The sequence below is a fragment of the Lissotriton helveticus genome, chromosome 4_1 (assembly GCF_964261635.1).
Source record: "Lissotriton helveticus chromosome 4_1, aLisHel1.1, whole genome shotgun sequence".
NCBI classification, from domain to species: domain Eukaryota; kingdom Metazoa; phylum Chordata; class Amphibia; order Caudata; family Salamandridae; genus Lissotriton; species Lissotriton helveticus.
Window position 1 is genome coordinate 1454255154 of NC_136063.1, and position 17400 is coordinate 1454272553.

Here is a 17400-nt window from a genome sequence, read left to right on the forward strand (position 1 = left end):
GTTCTCTCAAATCAATACACACTACGAAGTCTCCATCGGCTTTACACTCTATTACAATTGTTGCTAGCAATTATGTTGCTGCAACTTCTTCAATAATGCCACCTTTCTCAAATATCTCGAAATAATCATATATGACCTTCTTCTCCATGATGGTCACCCCACACTTTGATTATTTTAGTTTTTACATCCTTCTTTAGCAAAAACCTGTGCATGCACAATTTCAGACATCCTAACTGGTGTGGGCGTGCTGTACCCCTGAAATCTTACATCTCAAAAACATGCCTACAGGTTAGGTGGATTGGGGACGCTGTCAACCTCAATTTCTTGACTGTGTGTCCCAAGATAAGGTACAAATCAGCATATCAAATGTACAGTTGAATAAGAAAAGTCAGACTCAATAAGAGAGTTCAGGGCAGATTAAAACATTTCTGAAGATTTATTACAAAAATGTAAAAGGTACAGTACAGGATAATTCAATACAGAAACTGCTGGGATACATAGAAATCAATTGCCATACTGGTCATCAGCACAGAAAAGTGACAAAATCAGAGAAAAATGCTAAGTCCCAAATGTGCAAGAGAATCGATAAACAAATCAGACCACATCCCCAGTAGCATAGGAAACCTTTTTGGCTCGCCCCTAAATTCACTGGTTTATATAGGAATTCTCCCTATAGAGCAGTATGAAAACTGCAGAATCATTGTGGTGTGAGCAAAGAAATACATTTTTAAAAGAATCACAATACAGGCTTTAAAATCGTGATACACCCATACCACCCAAGCACTATCCCACTACATGAATATTGATTGTCTCCCCTGACCTAATATCATCCGAAGGTGTCAGAACAAAGTAGTAATTTAAACAACAGTGAACCATTGTGTTAATGCAATACCATGTTCAAGCGGAAGGTAGTTGGAGAAATGTTACAACACTGAGCATGTGGTAGGAAGCATTCATCGAGAACAGTGTCAATTTAAATAAACATACATGACTTACTAGACTTCGTGCAGCAGAAATAATAAACAGCACAAACATAATGAGACATCAGTTTTGAACAGGATGTTATTGAGGCCTAGTTAAAGGGATTTTTGGCATAAGCCAGAAAAAATGCACTTTACCAGGTGATAGCAAAATGGTTTCAAAATCAATAGCATCATGTCAGTGTACTTGAGATGTCAAGTGTAGATTAATATTAAGCACACTATTACTAATTAATAATTTTGATTTATCCATAAAAGCTTCCTCACTGGTCTTGAAAATCCTCTGGAATATTAGACTCACATTTTTGGGCTAACTCAACTCCACCACTAACATTATTTAACATGGCATTTGCTGTTTGCATCTAAACGTTAAGCTCTAGCTGGTGGTACCAGGTTGTAATGCCTTTTCCTTTTTATTTTTATTTTTTTGCAATAATCTTTATTGGTTTTCTTATGCATCACAATACGTTAGTATACATGTTACATTCTACAGTTTCTCCTATCAATCTAGGTTTTGGTCAAACTGAAAACATAACATGATAAATAGAATGGAATATGAAAAATGAAAAGCTAACCCTTTCCAGAACAGTTACACCTTTAAGCCTGATGAGCCAAAAGAAAGATGTTTCTTTAAGCTTGCTATGATCACATTCAGATTCTTCAGACATTTGCTCAAGCAGTACCATTGCACTACACTAACTGTGTCACAGAAGGGACAAGGTGGCAAACTAGGAAAGTCTGGGTTCATTTGAAAATACTGCACATGGCCGGTCAGTAAATACATTAGCAGTTATAAAGCCCTCCGTCTTTGGCCACTTCTAATTACAGTCTATCTTTCAGTGGGTCTAGGTCTAGGTCTTGATAGTGAGTCAAAGTTTGTTAGTACATTTTAAGATCTCGCCATTTTCTGATATTGTGAGCATGCCTCAGTCTCTCCATCCTCTGATGTTGTGAGCATAACGCAATCCTGGCTGTCACCCGTTTCAGCATCTCTATTCTTCAGACTGTCGCCGAGGGAGATTGTGATGACCGCCATGACATTGTTATGAGCCTTTTGATTATCAAAAGATCTAAGGGCATTACTATGAGCTTTACAGACTGTACTTTGTCCACTAATGAGGCAGAGGACGTTGTCTCTGCCATCCTCACGAACAATGACCACTGACCCAGCAGTCACTTCTGTCCTCTGAAAGGTTCTACCGCAACAGCAGCCCCCCTCATCGTAATAAAAAATCTGGTGGATGGCTGCTGTCTATTCTAGAGACTGTTCACCACACTTTTATAATTTTTTTGTTCCTCAGAAACAGAACCCCTCTGATGGAGTCTGCTCGAGAAGAACAAAAAGCTAATGACACCTAAACACCCAGAATTTTCTCACAGGTCAATAGCCACTACTTTCCTTTTTGTTCCCCATCGCTTGGTTTTTCCTGCAGTTTCCTTTAGTTGATATATAAATCTCACCCAATGCTGATGTCCCTTTGTATTTCAACCCCCTATTCTGGCTTCAACAATTTTGCCTTCCCTCTTATGGTGTTTCTGTAAAACTCCTTCTTTGATGTCTTTTTTCACAGACATAGATTTTGGCAGGATGTTTCTACGTCTGTGGCTGCTTCTCCGATCTACCTTTTGTTACTTTTGCTCCTGCAGTTCCTCGCATAATGTCCCTTTGCCCGCAAACTTTACACACGTTTTCATTCAGGACAGTCTTTGTTGGCCATGTGACTTATGTTGCGACACTTATTAACATTTCTCTAGGAATCCTTGTTTTTGGCTACTTTCTGTTATTATGCTTCATGCCTTGTGCTACCTAAATGCTGTTGTCTTTTTTTTTTTTCGCTTCCACATTTGCAGTAGAATGGTCTGTTCTTTTTTCTTAGCCATTGTCAGGATTTCATTTAGATTAGGATCATCCTTTTGCCAAAGTTTGTCTTTTACTCTCTCACTGTGGTTGCCGAGTAAGAAATGATTCCTGATCCTCTCTTCCAGTGTTGATCCAAATTTACACGACAATGCCAATTCAGTTGGGTCTGTCACACAACTCTTTTCTGACTCACTACTCCTCTGCCCCTCTTTTTCACAAAGTAATATCTGCAGAATCAAATAACATTTGCCTATAAAACATCTCTATAAATTGACACTCAACTGGGGAAGATAGCGTATGTTTCATTTTTTAATGCATACTTCATATGCATTGAGTCCTGTGGCTTCTTCATTAGCAAATTTGGGAAGACGGTCAAACACCTATTAACCATCTGACCCTGCACAATGTTATAAAAGTGGTGTCTTCCTTTCAGTGCTTAAAGACTGCCACAAATGTGGCCAATGTAGAAAAACGTTTTTGGGCATTATCCCAATTTCAAACTGGGTCCTTTGACCAAGTATGGCAAAGTGGAGGAGCTGTAATGTTGTGCATTTTGTACAGTGGGCTCACAATAAACCAAGTAAATAAAGACCATGCCTAACCTGGTGTTAAGAAAAATTATTTGGAACTCAGAATGCACTAGACACTTGTAAATCAAAAAACTAATAACCCGATTCAGTACCCGAATGTACATGTAGGCGGGTGGGAGGGGGGGTGGGGCAGTAGTAGCAATAAAAAAGCCAGGTATCTTAGTCTTTCACTTTTTACCAATAATCTGTTTAACAGCGTTAAGTGTTACATTATGCTAAAACTGTGCTGTCCTCTGCAGTCTTTCAAAGCACATAGTCTCACCAGCAGCTGTTTTGGCCATAAGTGAGTTGATCACCCATCTGCATCTCATTTTTTTCTGTTTATTACGTTGTCTTGGATATGCTGCACTTCACTGATATATGTGCGTCCAAGTGTGGCGTGTGTGTGTAAAAAGTAGCCTCTTCAGTTATTGCTCTCACGTATGGGTTCCAAATGGAGAGGACAACCAGAGACTTTAGAGCCTGTCAAAGGAAGACTGGTGTCTCATCGAACACTCCGTTCAGTCTTGAGAGCTTGCGGATGGACGACTGGGTACTCCTGTAACACTCCACCCGGTATTGAGAACCTGTAGCGAGAAGACCGAGGTCTCATGGAACATATCAGTCGGTTTCAAGAGCCTGCAGAGGAAAGACCGATTTTTCATGTAGGTAGGCTCACAATGGCAGGAGTGCTACTGATGCACAGGCAAAACTTACAAATAAAGTCAACCGCCTAATGGATATCTGTCTTCAGCATTACTCCCACTGTTGATATGTCTTTACAGAGCTGTAAATAAAATAAAGTAGTTTTAACTGTAAGACTACTGCAGCATCCAAGCAAAATAAATGACAATGTATTGTTAAATGGTCATATCTATACGACTTCCCAGGAATGACATTAGCCCAGGTGATGAAACCAAATGGTTTGTCTAAGCAAAATGCCACAGCCACTGTACACTGCTTTTCTGTTACCAGATCCGCTCCCTACCTCCTTTCTTCGTATGATGCTTCTTGTCACATTCCATTTGCATCATAGTATTCTCTGTAGGCATTCCAATGTTCACTTTAAAGAGTACCAGGCAGGCACAACCAAATAAGCCAGTTGATGTAAATCTGAGACCAGTATGGAAAAGGTGTCCATATTCTGAAAGCGCTAAGGTGTCATACAAATGGTATAATTGCATTGTACACATTCAGATAATATACTATTACCTAGCACTTTAGTGGAGCACTTTACCTGCAGGAGATAGTATGCCCCCTGAATATCGAATCCACAATATTAGTGGGACAGAATATCGAAGACATAATATCGAAAACAATTATTGCAAGGCAAACAAGTCAAAATGTTCTATACCTGTCTCCACATATATGTAAATACCTGGTACATATATCTTCGAAGTACATAGATGTGGAGCTGGGAAGAGTAAATATACACTTCCCTAAATGCACTTACCTTCCAGTATTTTTGTCCCTAGATATTCTGTCCTTGATATTCTTATACCACAATATTGTTGGTGTCGATATTAAGCAGTACAGTCGAGGAGATGCAAGGCTGAGTCAGACATACCAGGAATGGAATATGTGCCTGCATGCTGCACATAGATTGTTTCAGCACTCTCAAATGCACCAATCTTTGGCTGAACTGCAGATGGTCACTGCTTGTAGCATCTCTACTGGACGACACTTCTAGGTGTTGGCTCCCATTGAAAATGACTAGTTCATTACGTTTTTTACCCCTGAAAGGTTGTATTATTTGCAGTATTTTAGGTAGAATTTTAGGATCCTTTTGCGACAATGCATGTAAGAGATATTGTATACAACAAGAGGATTGCAGCCTGCCCATTGCTTAACATTCGTTGACTTCATTCTCACTCTTATTTGCTACTTTTAATTGGTCAGTGCATGCTATCTTTACTTCCTCTTTTTTCGGCTGGAGCATGGACCAAGTATTGATTGCTTCAGCTTGACTGCTGTACTTCTGCGGATCGCACTGTGATTGAGACACTACTTTTATTTGTTCTTCTTCCTGTCATCTATTTTGAACCTCTTGCTATTTGTGACTATGCTTTACTATGCCACACACACCCTTCAATGAAGCCCTTTCCCCCTTTGAAATAGATGTTTGTGACAAAAGATGTTACCTGCTTCCAGATGTATTTTAACTAAGACATGAACAAAGTTGCATTCTTTATGTGATTATGATTTTTTGCCAAATGCCATTTATTTATTTTTTAACACCTGCGGAGATTAACTGATTTGCTCAGAATCACAGGTGTGTTGTGCTGAGGCCTAACAAGCTTATGAAAAGCCTACCGCTCTCTTCTTTGAGACGATTAGCTCTGCTGTTGCCTTTTCTTCATGCTGTACAGCATAGGCATTGCCAACTTTGGCAAAGATTTGTTGCCATGCTGTATAGCAGCGTGGCTGATGTGCAGCATGACACAAAATAATAATAAAAAAAGACAATGATGCATCCAGCGCCAATCGGCTTTAAAACAAAAAGCACAATAGCCCTGGCTGAGTCATAGTGCTTTTTAAAAATGAGTTTTAACCACACTACAAAGAATCATCGCTGTTGTGCAGCATGGCTACAAAACATTGCCAAAGCAAATAGCTCTCAAAGGCGAGACCTATTTGCTTGGCAATTCTCGTTAATTTTATTGGTCAAGAAGAATCATGAAATATTTGTTTTCTTTTTTTTTTTTTTTTAGGTTACAGTACCATTTTCTGTGAAAGCACGTTTTATTATGGAGATTATTGAAGGAATGTGTTACTTAAATGAACAACATGTGATACATAAAGACCTCAAGCCAGATAATATCCTGGTTGATGACGACTTCCACATTAAGGTACAAGCTGAATGGAACTTTTCTTATCAGTTGCTTTTGAGGCTTTTGGTTTGGGGGGACATTTTTATAAAGCATTCTAAACATAAAGGCTTCTCTGTGCACTTTGGGCCAAATCATTTTCTATGACTTCCTCTTGGAGAAGGTCTTGCCTACTGTCGAATTCCATGAGTATTCGTGGAGTACCTAAAAAATACCTATTTCAGAAAGTATGTGAATTTAGTAGCTAGTCTTTATCCCTTTGACATTTGCCCTAATTATATAGACCATTTACACAATGCACCTTGTTAACTGAGTTTTTCAGATTAAATGGAGATTTATTCCACATTATGTACAAACCATAAAACTGTTGCAGTCCATACATAACTACATGTATATCATGTTGTGTTTGTGTGTACATTTTATATATGTACTACAAATTATATACATATTTTATGTATGGACTGCAACTGTTTTATGGTTTGTACATAATCTGGAATAAAGTATATTATTAGTATAGTATATAGATCACCCAGTGGCAGTTGCCACTGGGTAGTTATAGTTAATTAATCTGTTCCTTAGGAAAACCGTTGTTTGTGTTGCTAATAATTTTGGCCCTGTTAGATGTATCTCGACAAAACTTTCCCAAAGGTGCTACTTTTTGACTAATTAACTAGGAACGGTTATGATGTTGGTCACCGCACTCCAAGTCGTTCCACAACACAGGCGCTCAACTCCCTAGGTTGACCCTTCCAAACAAAACCCAATATTCAAAAGAACATAAAACAAAATAGAAGTTGCACTCAGTAAGTAGTACCACTACATCCAAATTATTCAGGGCGAGATCAAATATCTCATATATGAAGTCCAAAATAATTTGTCAAAATTTCAAATGTACAGGTACTCATGTGTAAAGTTGTATTCTTTATTCCCATCTTGACATACATAAGTAAGACACAGACACAGCCAATGCATATCGTCCCAAGGACAGTGGTACTTCTTCAGTGCTGATAATAAACACTTAAGAGACAATAAACAAATTGTACATTTTCATATTTTACAGTCTTGTACAGAAAACACAACAAACAACTGTCCTAAAAACATATGTTATTTAAAACATGGTACCTATACCGTATACCAATTCCTAATTCATAGATAATCAGTCCATCTTGGGACATAAACCTACATAAGCACTCTTTACTATAACAGAACATTAATATTTATTTCTTAATCGCATCCACTCTCTTGATATATTCCAACTGTGCAGTCAATATACATGTGATTATTCTTTCTCCTTAACATGGCCTAGGACACGAGAAAGCAACCAATCAATTCATAGTAGTTTTCTAACTTGACATATACAAAAAAAAAGATTTTTTTAATAGTAGACCAGACAGCATTTGTCTGTTTTAAGTTCAAATGTATATTTGTATTTGCTCTGCAGCCCTTATCATGTTACACTCACAGTTGTATTAGCCCTCATTCATCAGACAAACGCTAGTCATTTTAGAAGGATTAACAAACTAAAAATCTTACCACATGATTTTGATCCATAAGTGTTTCTATAATTCATCAGTTCTCATCACTGATCTTAAAACCTTTGAGAGGTCCCTACAAAAAAAATATTTTCAAAACGTATCCCTAAAAACCTATTCAGTTATACTTATTGTGAACTCCCATTTAATAAAGCTATAAAATCCTAGGTGACATATGTTCATTCTTCTTAATTGGATACTACAGAAACATTGATCTAAATATTTGTCATCCCAAGCAGTAGCTAATATGTAAAAAAGACCCATATACAATTGACATGACTTAGTAGCTAGCCATATCACTGCAATCCCAAGCAAAAATTAACATGCAGTGTATCGGGCAAGCGTATGTAGTGTGTTCAATGAACCAGGAAATATCTGGCTATCTCGGACGGGATCCCATAAGCCATCAATAGCATAGCAGCAGAGCTATTCCAACACCACTGCAATTACGCTAACAACTCTGTTGTTGAGCCTGTGTGTGCAATCTGACTTATTTAGCCAAGGCTACAGCAAAAAACGCTGAATGGAATTACAACTGATTTGTCAGGAAGCTAGATCTGGGTGCGCAGATTATGCTTTTTATGATCTGTTCTGTAGTTTTTGAGAAATTTATGAAAAAAAAAAAAAGATATCTGGATAGGAGCGTCAATTTGCTCCCCTGGAAACAATCGCTCTGATTGGTTGGCAGCAACCTCAGAAAAATGTTGCTGGCAGCCATTACAGAACTTTGGTACTTAGTCCCCTCTCCTTAGCTTGTGAAAAAAAGATATATATAAGAGGACATGGTAGGGATACCATGCCCCCCCTGGGACCCCCTTTGGGCCACAAACAAAACAAAAGGCAAAAATTGCTGGCCACCTCTAGAGGTACCAGGGAGCCCACCCCCAGTGGCCAAAATGCTCCAAACATTGGAGGTGGGGCTGTGTGGCCCCCTTCCTTTAGCCATCTATAGCGGTGTCCCTAGTTGCGCCGCCAAGAAACCTGTATTTGCTCCCGCCTGGCAGCAGCATTTGTTACTCTCCTGCCAGACTGGAGCTAAGATAAAGTCTGCTCCCAGTGGGCGGGAGCTTTAAAAATGCTGCCTCTGGCTGGGAGCAGACGTTTGATCTGTTTCCCTGTCCGCACCGAAGCAGGCAGGGAAACAACTCTATTGCTCCTTACCGGAAGGAACAGCATTAGTACCTGCTCTCTGTGGACAGGAGCAGTGCCGACTCCCGCTGCATGCGGGGCGCCGGCTGGGGCCGTTGGAGCCCTGGGGCTCTCCCCCTCTGGCCCCACAATTGTATGGTGGGTGCCATAGGCGGGCACCTACCTTTAATAGTGCAGGGTCCGGGGGATGGGGTTCCTAGTGCCAGAAAAGGCTCAGGAAGTAGGGCCCCGTAGCCCCCTCCCCTTAAAAAAAGAAAAAAAGGCTCTGGGGTTCCCAGGCCTAATAAGGCTTAGGGAGTGGAGCAACATGTTACCCCTCCCCTTTAATTAAAAAGAAAACAGCCCTGGGAGGTGGGGTCTCCAGGACCTAATGTGGCCAAAGGCTCGGGGGTGGTGCGATCCCTTCTCCTTAAATAAAAATAAATGGTACAGGGAATGCACAGGGCCTAATAACTCTCGGGGAGCGGAGTCTACTTCATCCTCCTCCCCTTTAAAAAACCTAAGGCCCTGTGTAATGGGGAGGGAGAGCCGCATTGCCCCCTCCTCTTTTAAAACAATAAAAAGCCCTGGGGATGAGGTCACCCTGGTCTAATAAGCCGTGGGGTGGAGGGCCACGTGCCTCCCCTATAACAAAAAAAAAGGCCCTGGTGGACGGGGTCACCCCCTTCCCCCGTGTGAGGTGGGCGATTCGCTTTATGTATGGTAATAAAATATTACTTTTCATTTAAAAAAAACTAGAAATTCACTGAAAAAATTTGAGGTTAAGCTAACGTTCTAGTTAGGTATGATTAAAAAAAATCTGGTTTTGTTAACCCCTTCGACGCTCATGACGAGCTGGGCTCGTCATGGCGTAGCCTCCTCGCACGCTCATGACGAGCCCAGCTCGTCACGTAAAGTGCGCTTTCGCAAAACCCAGCGTACGGGCGGAATTCCGCCCGCACGCATGCGGTTAAGAAAAAAAATAGAAATTCACTGGATAAAAACAAAGGTTGAAGGAACATGTATGCTGATTGCAGGGTGTAATATGGTATTTATGAGTATTGTTGATCGAGGGCAATAGCATTATGACCCACTTGAGTCTTTGCCTCTCCTGAATCAAGGCCACGCTGGCAGTAAGTAGCATATTACACTTCCCGCATTATGCAGTAGTATACAACTGCGATAAAAAAAATCATCAATTGTGCTACAAATGTCTTTATTGTCATGAGCATCATAACTCACTATTTTGTTCAATCTAGTTATTTTTGTTTATGGCCGTGGCACACTCATGAGCGTGAGTCTGAGGCAGCAAAAAAGAAAATTCCATTTGGTCACTGCACTTCCCCAGGTCATGATTTACGTTGACCATTGTATTGCCTGGCCCACCACCACCCCCTTAGCATCCATCCTCTGAAGTGAAAGTTATGTGAAGTCTGAATGACACAATCATTTCCCTTCATCAGGACTGTGCCGGTTTTCAGGTAACGTTGCTGTCAAGGTTTGACTAGCTTACATATTCTATAACTTTTTAGTGAATATGAAATCAATGACAGCCCACTTAATCCATGTAAGCACAGTTTTTCTAACACCACTTTTAGACGACTACGTTTGAGGAATATTCCTTCACCGTGCTCATACCCTAATCACACTTGTTTTTAGCTTTTCCTTGCATGTCCCCAAGCATTTAAGTGTTTTGTGTCTCTTTCATGGTTGTCCTTCTATAGCCAAGCAAGATATGTAACCTCGAAGAGAAGTTTTTGAAGTGGCTAACAACATTTTCATTAGCCTAGTCTTGGATGACCAGATGCAAGCTCCAGCCTCCTAGTGTCTATGATCTAGTGCTTTCAGTTTGTGAAGAGGCCAAAGGTACCCGAAGACCATTTTCACTTACTGAACCTGGCATTATTTGGAGATGCCTAAATGCGTTCATCAATGCCCTCCTACTTTCTTCTGAGGAGATAGGGAAGGGATGATCGGTAGGAAAACGCTCAACGATATTCTGAAAGAAAGCTGTTTATGTCCTTGCGCTGCCCCCTCTATCAAATTCAGAACGGTGGCAGCAGGCAATGCAGTGGGAGATTAGCAGTAACCACTAATTGATGTTCTTATGCCACTTATCTCCAAGTAGAGTGGGGATGTGGCGTAGTGGCTAGAGCTGTCGACCTTGTAACCTGAGGACCCAGGTTCGACTCCCAGACTCTGTGCTTTTGCTCAAAATCCTTTGATTCCGGGCAAGTCGCTTAATCTCCCTGTGCCTAAAAAATTATTAAATGTAATACGTGTAAAAAAACTTTATGCGGTTCTTGGCAAATTACCAAATCTATCTGTGCCTAAAAAATGTATTTCTGTACTTCTCACTTAATACACTTAATAAAATGATCGACTTCCACACCACCATGTAATGTACCGCTTCCTGGCTAAATTTGCAGTATATAAATATACTTATACATGCATACAGTCAGCATAGGGTTCTTCAGTGAGAAACCTAGTGGGGCATTAAAGAACTGTCTACACAGATACATTAGGTGTTTGAGTACTGTTTCACTTGTAGAGTATCAGTGTCGCCAGCACTCTGAGTTTCTCCTAATTACAGCATTTTTAGAGGCTGACCCAAAAGGTAAAATGGTCAGAATCATTTTACAATGTGTTTAACTTCTCTGCAAACTTCTTTGAGCATGAAGAGAAATTTTTAGTCACACTCATAAAGTTTTGTAAGTGTAACGTTTAGATGCTGCATCAATATTTTCACAGTTCCAATGGAGGATTGAGGGCTCAATTTAAAATATGGTCATCAGAAGTAATATACCTGGAGTTGCAACATAATCCTTGCAGCTAGTAATACAGAACCTACTAATGACTGGGCAGGAGGACAGAACTTCTTGGTAAATGCTCGACTTCCCCATCCATATCGACTGTTTTTGTGACTCTCCAATTACTCCTTGAGTACAGACCCATTAATAGCAATGGTAATATACCAGTGCCATGGGGCTGTCTGACAAATGGATACAAATACAAGCTGCACAACCAGTATTTGTATTTTTGTACTGTTTTCTCACTCCATGGAAAAAACACTATTCTAAACTTGCTTTTTCATTTTCAGATTGCGGATCTAGGTGTAGCTTCATTTAAAGCTTGGAGCAAGTTAACTAAAGAAGAAACCAATCGACAGAGAAAGTTGAAGAGTAGCACGGGACCGAAAACAAATGCTGGGACTCTATTCTTTATGGCCCCAGAGCATCTCAAGTCAGTTCATGCAAGACCAACTGAAAAGTCGGATGTTTACAGCTTTGGCATAGTGCTCTGGGTAATTTGGGCCAATAAAGAGCCTTATGAAAGTAAGTGCATATTTTTCCTCTTTTGGAAGTATTCACCAGTTTTGCTTTCAAGGGACCTGGAAACGTTTCTGATTTCAAGTATTCTTCTTTGTACATTAATGGACCGAGCTGCCATACAGGGATTTCATGTATAACAGAAAAAGTGGTTCCTGCGGAAAAAATATGCTAATCTATACTGATAATAGTATGGACAATCGCAATTATAAAAGGTTATACTGATGTCGGAAGGAAAGGAGACCATGTCATTTGTATTTACAATAATTCTTTTATATAATTTAAGAATATACAGGTATGTGCAAAAAGAAAAAACAGTAGTGCTTTGTGTCCCCAGTGTGAAATGGAACCATAAAACAGAAAGTGGCAACATTTGTAACATATACAACTAGGTTTCCACAATTTTTAAAGGCGACCATCAGTAATTTTTCAATAATCACAGCTACTGTATGCAATAATCAGAGCTGTTCAAGTGGCTTGCTTTAAATAGCTGTTGACCATGTTATGACCCTGCATGCGGTAAAGGGTCACTTCAGGACTAAGGGATATAGGGACATCTAAGATTCAAGAAAAATAAATAAATCACTAAGAATATAGAATATCCGCTACAATACTTGAAAAGGGATGCAATTGACTCTGTAGTACCTAAAGGGGTTTGCGCAGCCACGTGAGAAATGTGAGACACCGGTCAAGTGAAAAAAGGTAGAGGGAATATTCTCACGGGACCCAGCCGGGTGCTACACGAGTGAGAAGTAAATAAGAAGGTAAAGGTTACATAGGGAAGCTGTATTTCTCAGAGATGCGTAACATGAGCCACTGTATAGTCAATTCTTTACCTTAATGTTAGGAGCGGAGTGATTTGCTGGCAAACACGAATATACCCTCTCACATCACAGAAGAAGCTGATCAAAGCAAACACAATAAGATGAATGACAGAGCGCTGAAACTCTTCAGACATTCACCTCCAGTCACAGATCTGGGTTAAATCCTCGAAACCGATCCCAGTATGCTTGTTTCCGGTCTAGGGAAGACCTGGCTTGGCAGTTCAGGCTGGACTGTTCCCATGTGGAATAGGGTGAAGGCTGGTTTGCATATGGCTGTGTCTGAACTGGGGTGGCAAAGTGAGCTAAAGAACGATGATGGATTAAACCCAGTTCTGTGACTGGGGGTGCGTGTCTGAAATGTTTCAGCGCTCCATCCATCATTTCCATGTGTTTGCTTTGTTCGCCCCAAGTTGGCAGGGTATGCCCAGGCATGGGTCCCTTGATCACTTTTCCACTGAATTATAGCTAGCCTGGCTGATAAGGGGTGTTACCTCAAAACCAGTCCCAGGATGCTTTTTTCCGGTGCAGGGAAGACCTGGCCTGGCAGTTCGGGCTGGACTGTTCCCATGAGGAACAGGGTCAAGACTGATTTGCATATGGCTGTGTCTGAACTGGGGTGGCGAAGTGCGCTAAAGAAGGATGATGGCTTAAACCCAGATCTGTGACTGGTGTGAGTGTTTGAAAAGTTTCAGCACTCTGTCCATCATCCCCTTCCACTTGCGCTGATCATGGCCTTTCAGTTCTAACTCAGTTAGTTTAGTGAGTGTCTCCCATGTAGGTTTATGTGTGTTTATTGGGTACACAAAACCCATCCACAACCCAGCTGCTCAAGTGGCATGAATAAGTATCAACACATTGAGTATTATTCCTCATTTCCTGTTAATTATTTTTCCTATTCACATGCAATTTTATTTCTTATCTCCCGTTGTTCTTCTGTATTTTGTTTCTGCTGTATTGTTTTACCAGGCTCTCCTCGCTTCTTGCTCTTTTCCTGCCCCTTTCGCTGCTTTCGCCACCCAGAGCCCCACCCTTCTTCCAGGACCTAATTAATAGGTGTTGCAGTGTGGCCACATCAAAGGCAAACCCATCTGTGCCTGTCCGTGCCTGGATCATGCCCAGCACCTCTGAGGCCCAAGATTTGGACCCTAGACTCCCGTCACAACAACTGCAACACTTCCCCACAATCAACTGTAGGATGTTTTATCTGCTGGCACTCTCTTCTCCTGCAACACCAGAGCACCCTCATGCACTTCAGCTACCACCACGCCAACGATGGGTGCCCTGGAACTACTCCACTGCCTCCTGCTCAACGCACAATCACTCTGCAAGCACAAAACTGTGATTTGGGACACCATCACCTCCTTCACTCCTGAGGTCATCTTCCTCACCAAGACTTGGCTTAACCCTGCTTCCGCTCCAACTTTGCCACAGCTTCTCCTAATGGCTACAAGATAGCACACCAAGACCACACCAATAAACACTGAGGTGGAATCCCCAGCATCCACAAAGAAACTATCTGCTGCACCACCACCACAGGGGACACCAACCCATCATGGAACACCTCAATTTCCAACTTCAAACTCGACGGCAGAACCACGATCAGAGGCATCCTCGCCTACAGACCTCCAGGATCACACCCCAGTTTCTACAACACAATCCCCAACTTTATCGCCCTACTCTCCATTGACTCCTTTCCACGTCGATGTCCACCGCCAATCTCCTCAAAAGCATGAACAACATTGGCCTCACCCAACTAGTCACCAACCCCACACACAACGCAGGTCACCCGCTTGACCCCATCATCATGCCCAGCGACAGAGTCAAGTACAGTTATGTCACCAAGCTCACCTGGACAGACCACGCCATCTTCCTCCATCACAGGATCCCCAGCACTGCCACCAAGTGACCCAGAACCTCATTCCGCAGCTGAACAAAGTGTCATAGAGAGCCATTGGACCAATGCCCTCAACTCCTCTCACCCTGACAACGCAACCAACCTAGAAAAGGCTGTCAATAGCTTCTACACCTGGATGACCAACTGCGCTGACAGTCTTCCTCGTCAAGCCCTCCAAACCCAAGAGATCCACCGAACAGGCAAGTTAATACACTGTGGAACTGAGGATCTCAAAACGGAACTGCAACCAACTAGAAAGGAAACGGCACACCAGCAAGTATCCCACAGACAGTGGTGGTGCGTCCATTAGGGCGCTTGGGCGTTGCTCCACTACTCAAAACAAGCGTCAAGCGCGCGCCGTCATTCACTCACAATCACATTCACATTCATATTTGATTGCAGACAGGCTGGCCGGCCACCGGACCACGCCCGCCCGAGGCAGTCGGCTCAGAAGGGGTGCGGGGCAGCAGGAGTTCAATCAGTGCAAGTGAAGTGATTACATCGTCGTCAGGTGGTCGGCGGAGCACACAGCAAGAGTGCGCATGTTCTGTATAGGGCTGAAAAATGTTGCGACCAGCCCGAACATACGCACTAGGCTGCTCATTAGAAGAGCGTGGGTTGTTCCATGCCGCAGCCCCCGGTCTCCTAATCAGCGGCAAGTATCACTGCTCAAGCCAATCCTGGCGCTGATGGAGCAGCATCTGGATTGGCTGAGATGCACGTGGTACTTGCCAGCCAGAAGCGAGCGTGACGTCGGAGCCTCCTCAAGGCAGACACACCTCGTTGTGTTCACTGTGACAGGATGGCTGTTGATGTCGAAGGCGCTCTGGCAGTAAGTGAACATATCACCACCGTTGAGCATCCAGCCAGCCTGGCCACATGTAGGGCACGCACCAAGCCCGTATCGGCCTGCGTGCTGGCATCCTACGAGCTCGGGCAACGCGCTCACGACAGCACCTGGCACAGAGGGCAGGGCATCCACAAGGGGCACTCTGGCTCACATTGAAGTACCTGCAGGACCTTGTGTGCTCCAAAAAGATTGCATTCTGTATGGTGTCAAGCCTTTCGGCTCGGTATCTGGCGTCAACCTGTAGCGATCATTTGTGGTTACATTAGGCTCTGCCCCATAGCACTTCCTGCCTTTGGCAATCTGGCACCGGGGCAGAAGAACCCCCATGATCCCGGCCCCCAACGTCTGACCACCCTCCTAAGCCACCTGCGCCACCACTGACTGGACCCAGCTCTGTAGCACCATTGATCCGTGGCACCTGCGGGCATCCCAAGCTGTGACGGGTCATCCTTGGCGTGCCCCTGCCGAGCCACCGGGAGTTCCCTGGACCATCAGCCCGCCAGTAACCACCATCCTGCCAGCTGCGGGGCCAGCAAGGAGGCAATGGACAGCAGCCCGGGTAGGAATTTCTTCATGTCTCTGCAGCTGGGCTTTGGAATGAGAGAGGGCGACCCGGCAGTGACAGGCTTCCCTGCACTCACTGCACGGTGGGCATTGTGCCCTGCCAGTGGCCTGTCTAGTGCTGTTAGGGACAGCAGTTTAGGCATTCGTATATTGTATTTTATAACATTTCGGAGCACTAAGAAGAAGCATAAAGCAGCACGCAGGCACTTTTTAAAACACCCAGATTACGAGATATGGAAATAGAACAGACTGTCTGCATCACCTTGCTATGCGGTGCCAGCTGAACTGTCTCCTTTATTAAACACAGAGGTTTAAGCGTAGGACAGGGGAGTCATGACTGGTAAGGAGTCCTCAGTGCCTTAGGTCCCTCCAAAGATACCAGGATGGCAGCAAGTTATGCGTGCTGTCCTGACACTGGGAGTCCGGTGAAAGGGCGCGCCTGGTACCAGGGTGGAACAGATGCTGCGGTCGGCACATGAGAGGGAGATGGGGCTTGCACTGTTATGCCTCTACCTGATACCCCTAGTCTCCAACCAATAAAGCAAGAACGTTTGCTTGAAAATGCACCATTTGTCCACTCTTTTTTTCAAAATTGGCTAACCACAACAAAGACCCTTCTAACCACAGCAAAGAACTCTTCAACAACGTCTGAGAGTTCTCCAACCCCCCAGCTACCAAAAACATACTCACTCCTTCCCAGGAACTTTGTGACAACCTGGCAGACTTCTTCCCGACAAGATCGCCACCATCTACAAAAACTTTGAACTACGTCCTCTGACCTCTACAGTCCCCTTGCTCCCACAGATTTTTTTTTTTTTTTAATTTTTTTTTTTAAAACCTTTATTGTGCATCAAAAAGGAACAAATACGGGCCCATAACCAACCGGCCGGCCACGGATACATTCAAAGCACCAACGCATGCAACACGGCGACACAGTAACATCTTGTCACGAAAAGCAAATATTCGAAAGTTACACTGTAGATCATGGCGATACTGCGTCTCAGGATTAATAAAGGTTTGTTTTATATTTTCTGGCGGTTA

The 17400-nt window shown here is 42.8% G+C and overlaps 1 protein-coding gene across 4 annotated transcripts in view; it reads left to right on the forward strand.

Moving 5' to 3' along the window:
- RIPK1 (receptor interacting serine/threonine kinase 1) overlaps positions 1 to 17400 on the forward strand; it is a 225027-nt gene that overhangs the window by 93404 nt on the left and 114223 nt on the right. For all 4 annotated transcript variants that reach the window (XM_078688033.1, XM_078688031.1, XM_078688034.1 and 1 more), the window contains 2 exons: positions 6122 to 6259; positions 11999 to 12233. In XM_078688033.1, coding sequence (XP_078544159.1) covers positions 6122 to 6259; positions 11999 to 12233 — 373 coding nt within the window. The remainder of the gene's footprint in view (positions 1 to 6121; positions 6260 to 11998; positions 12234 to 17400) is intronic.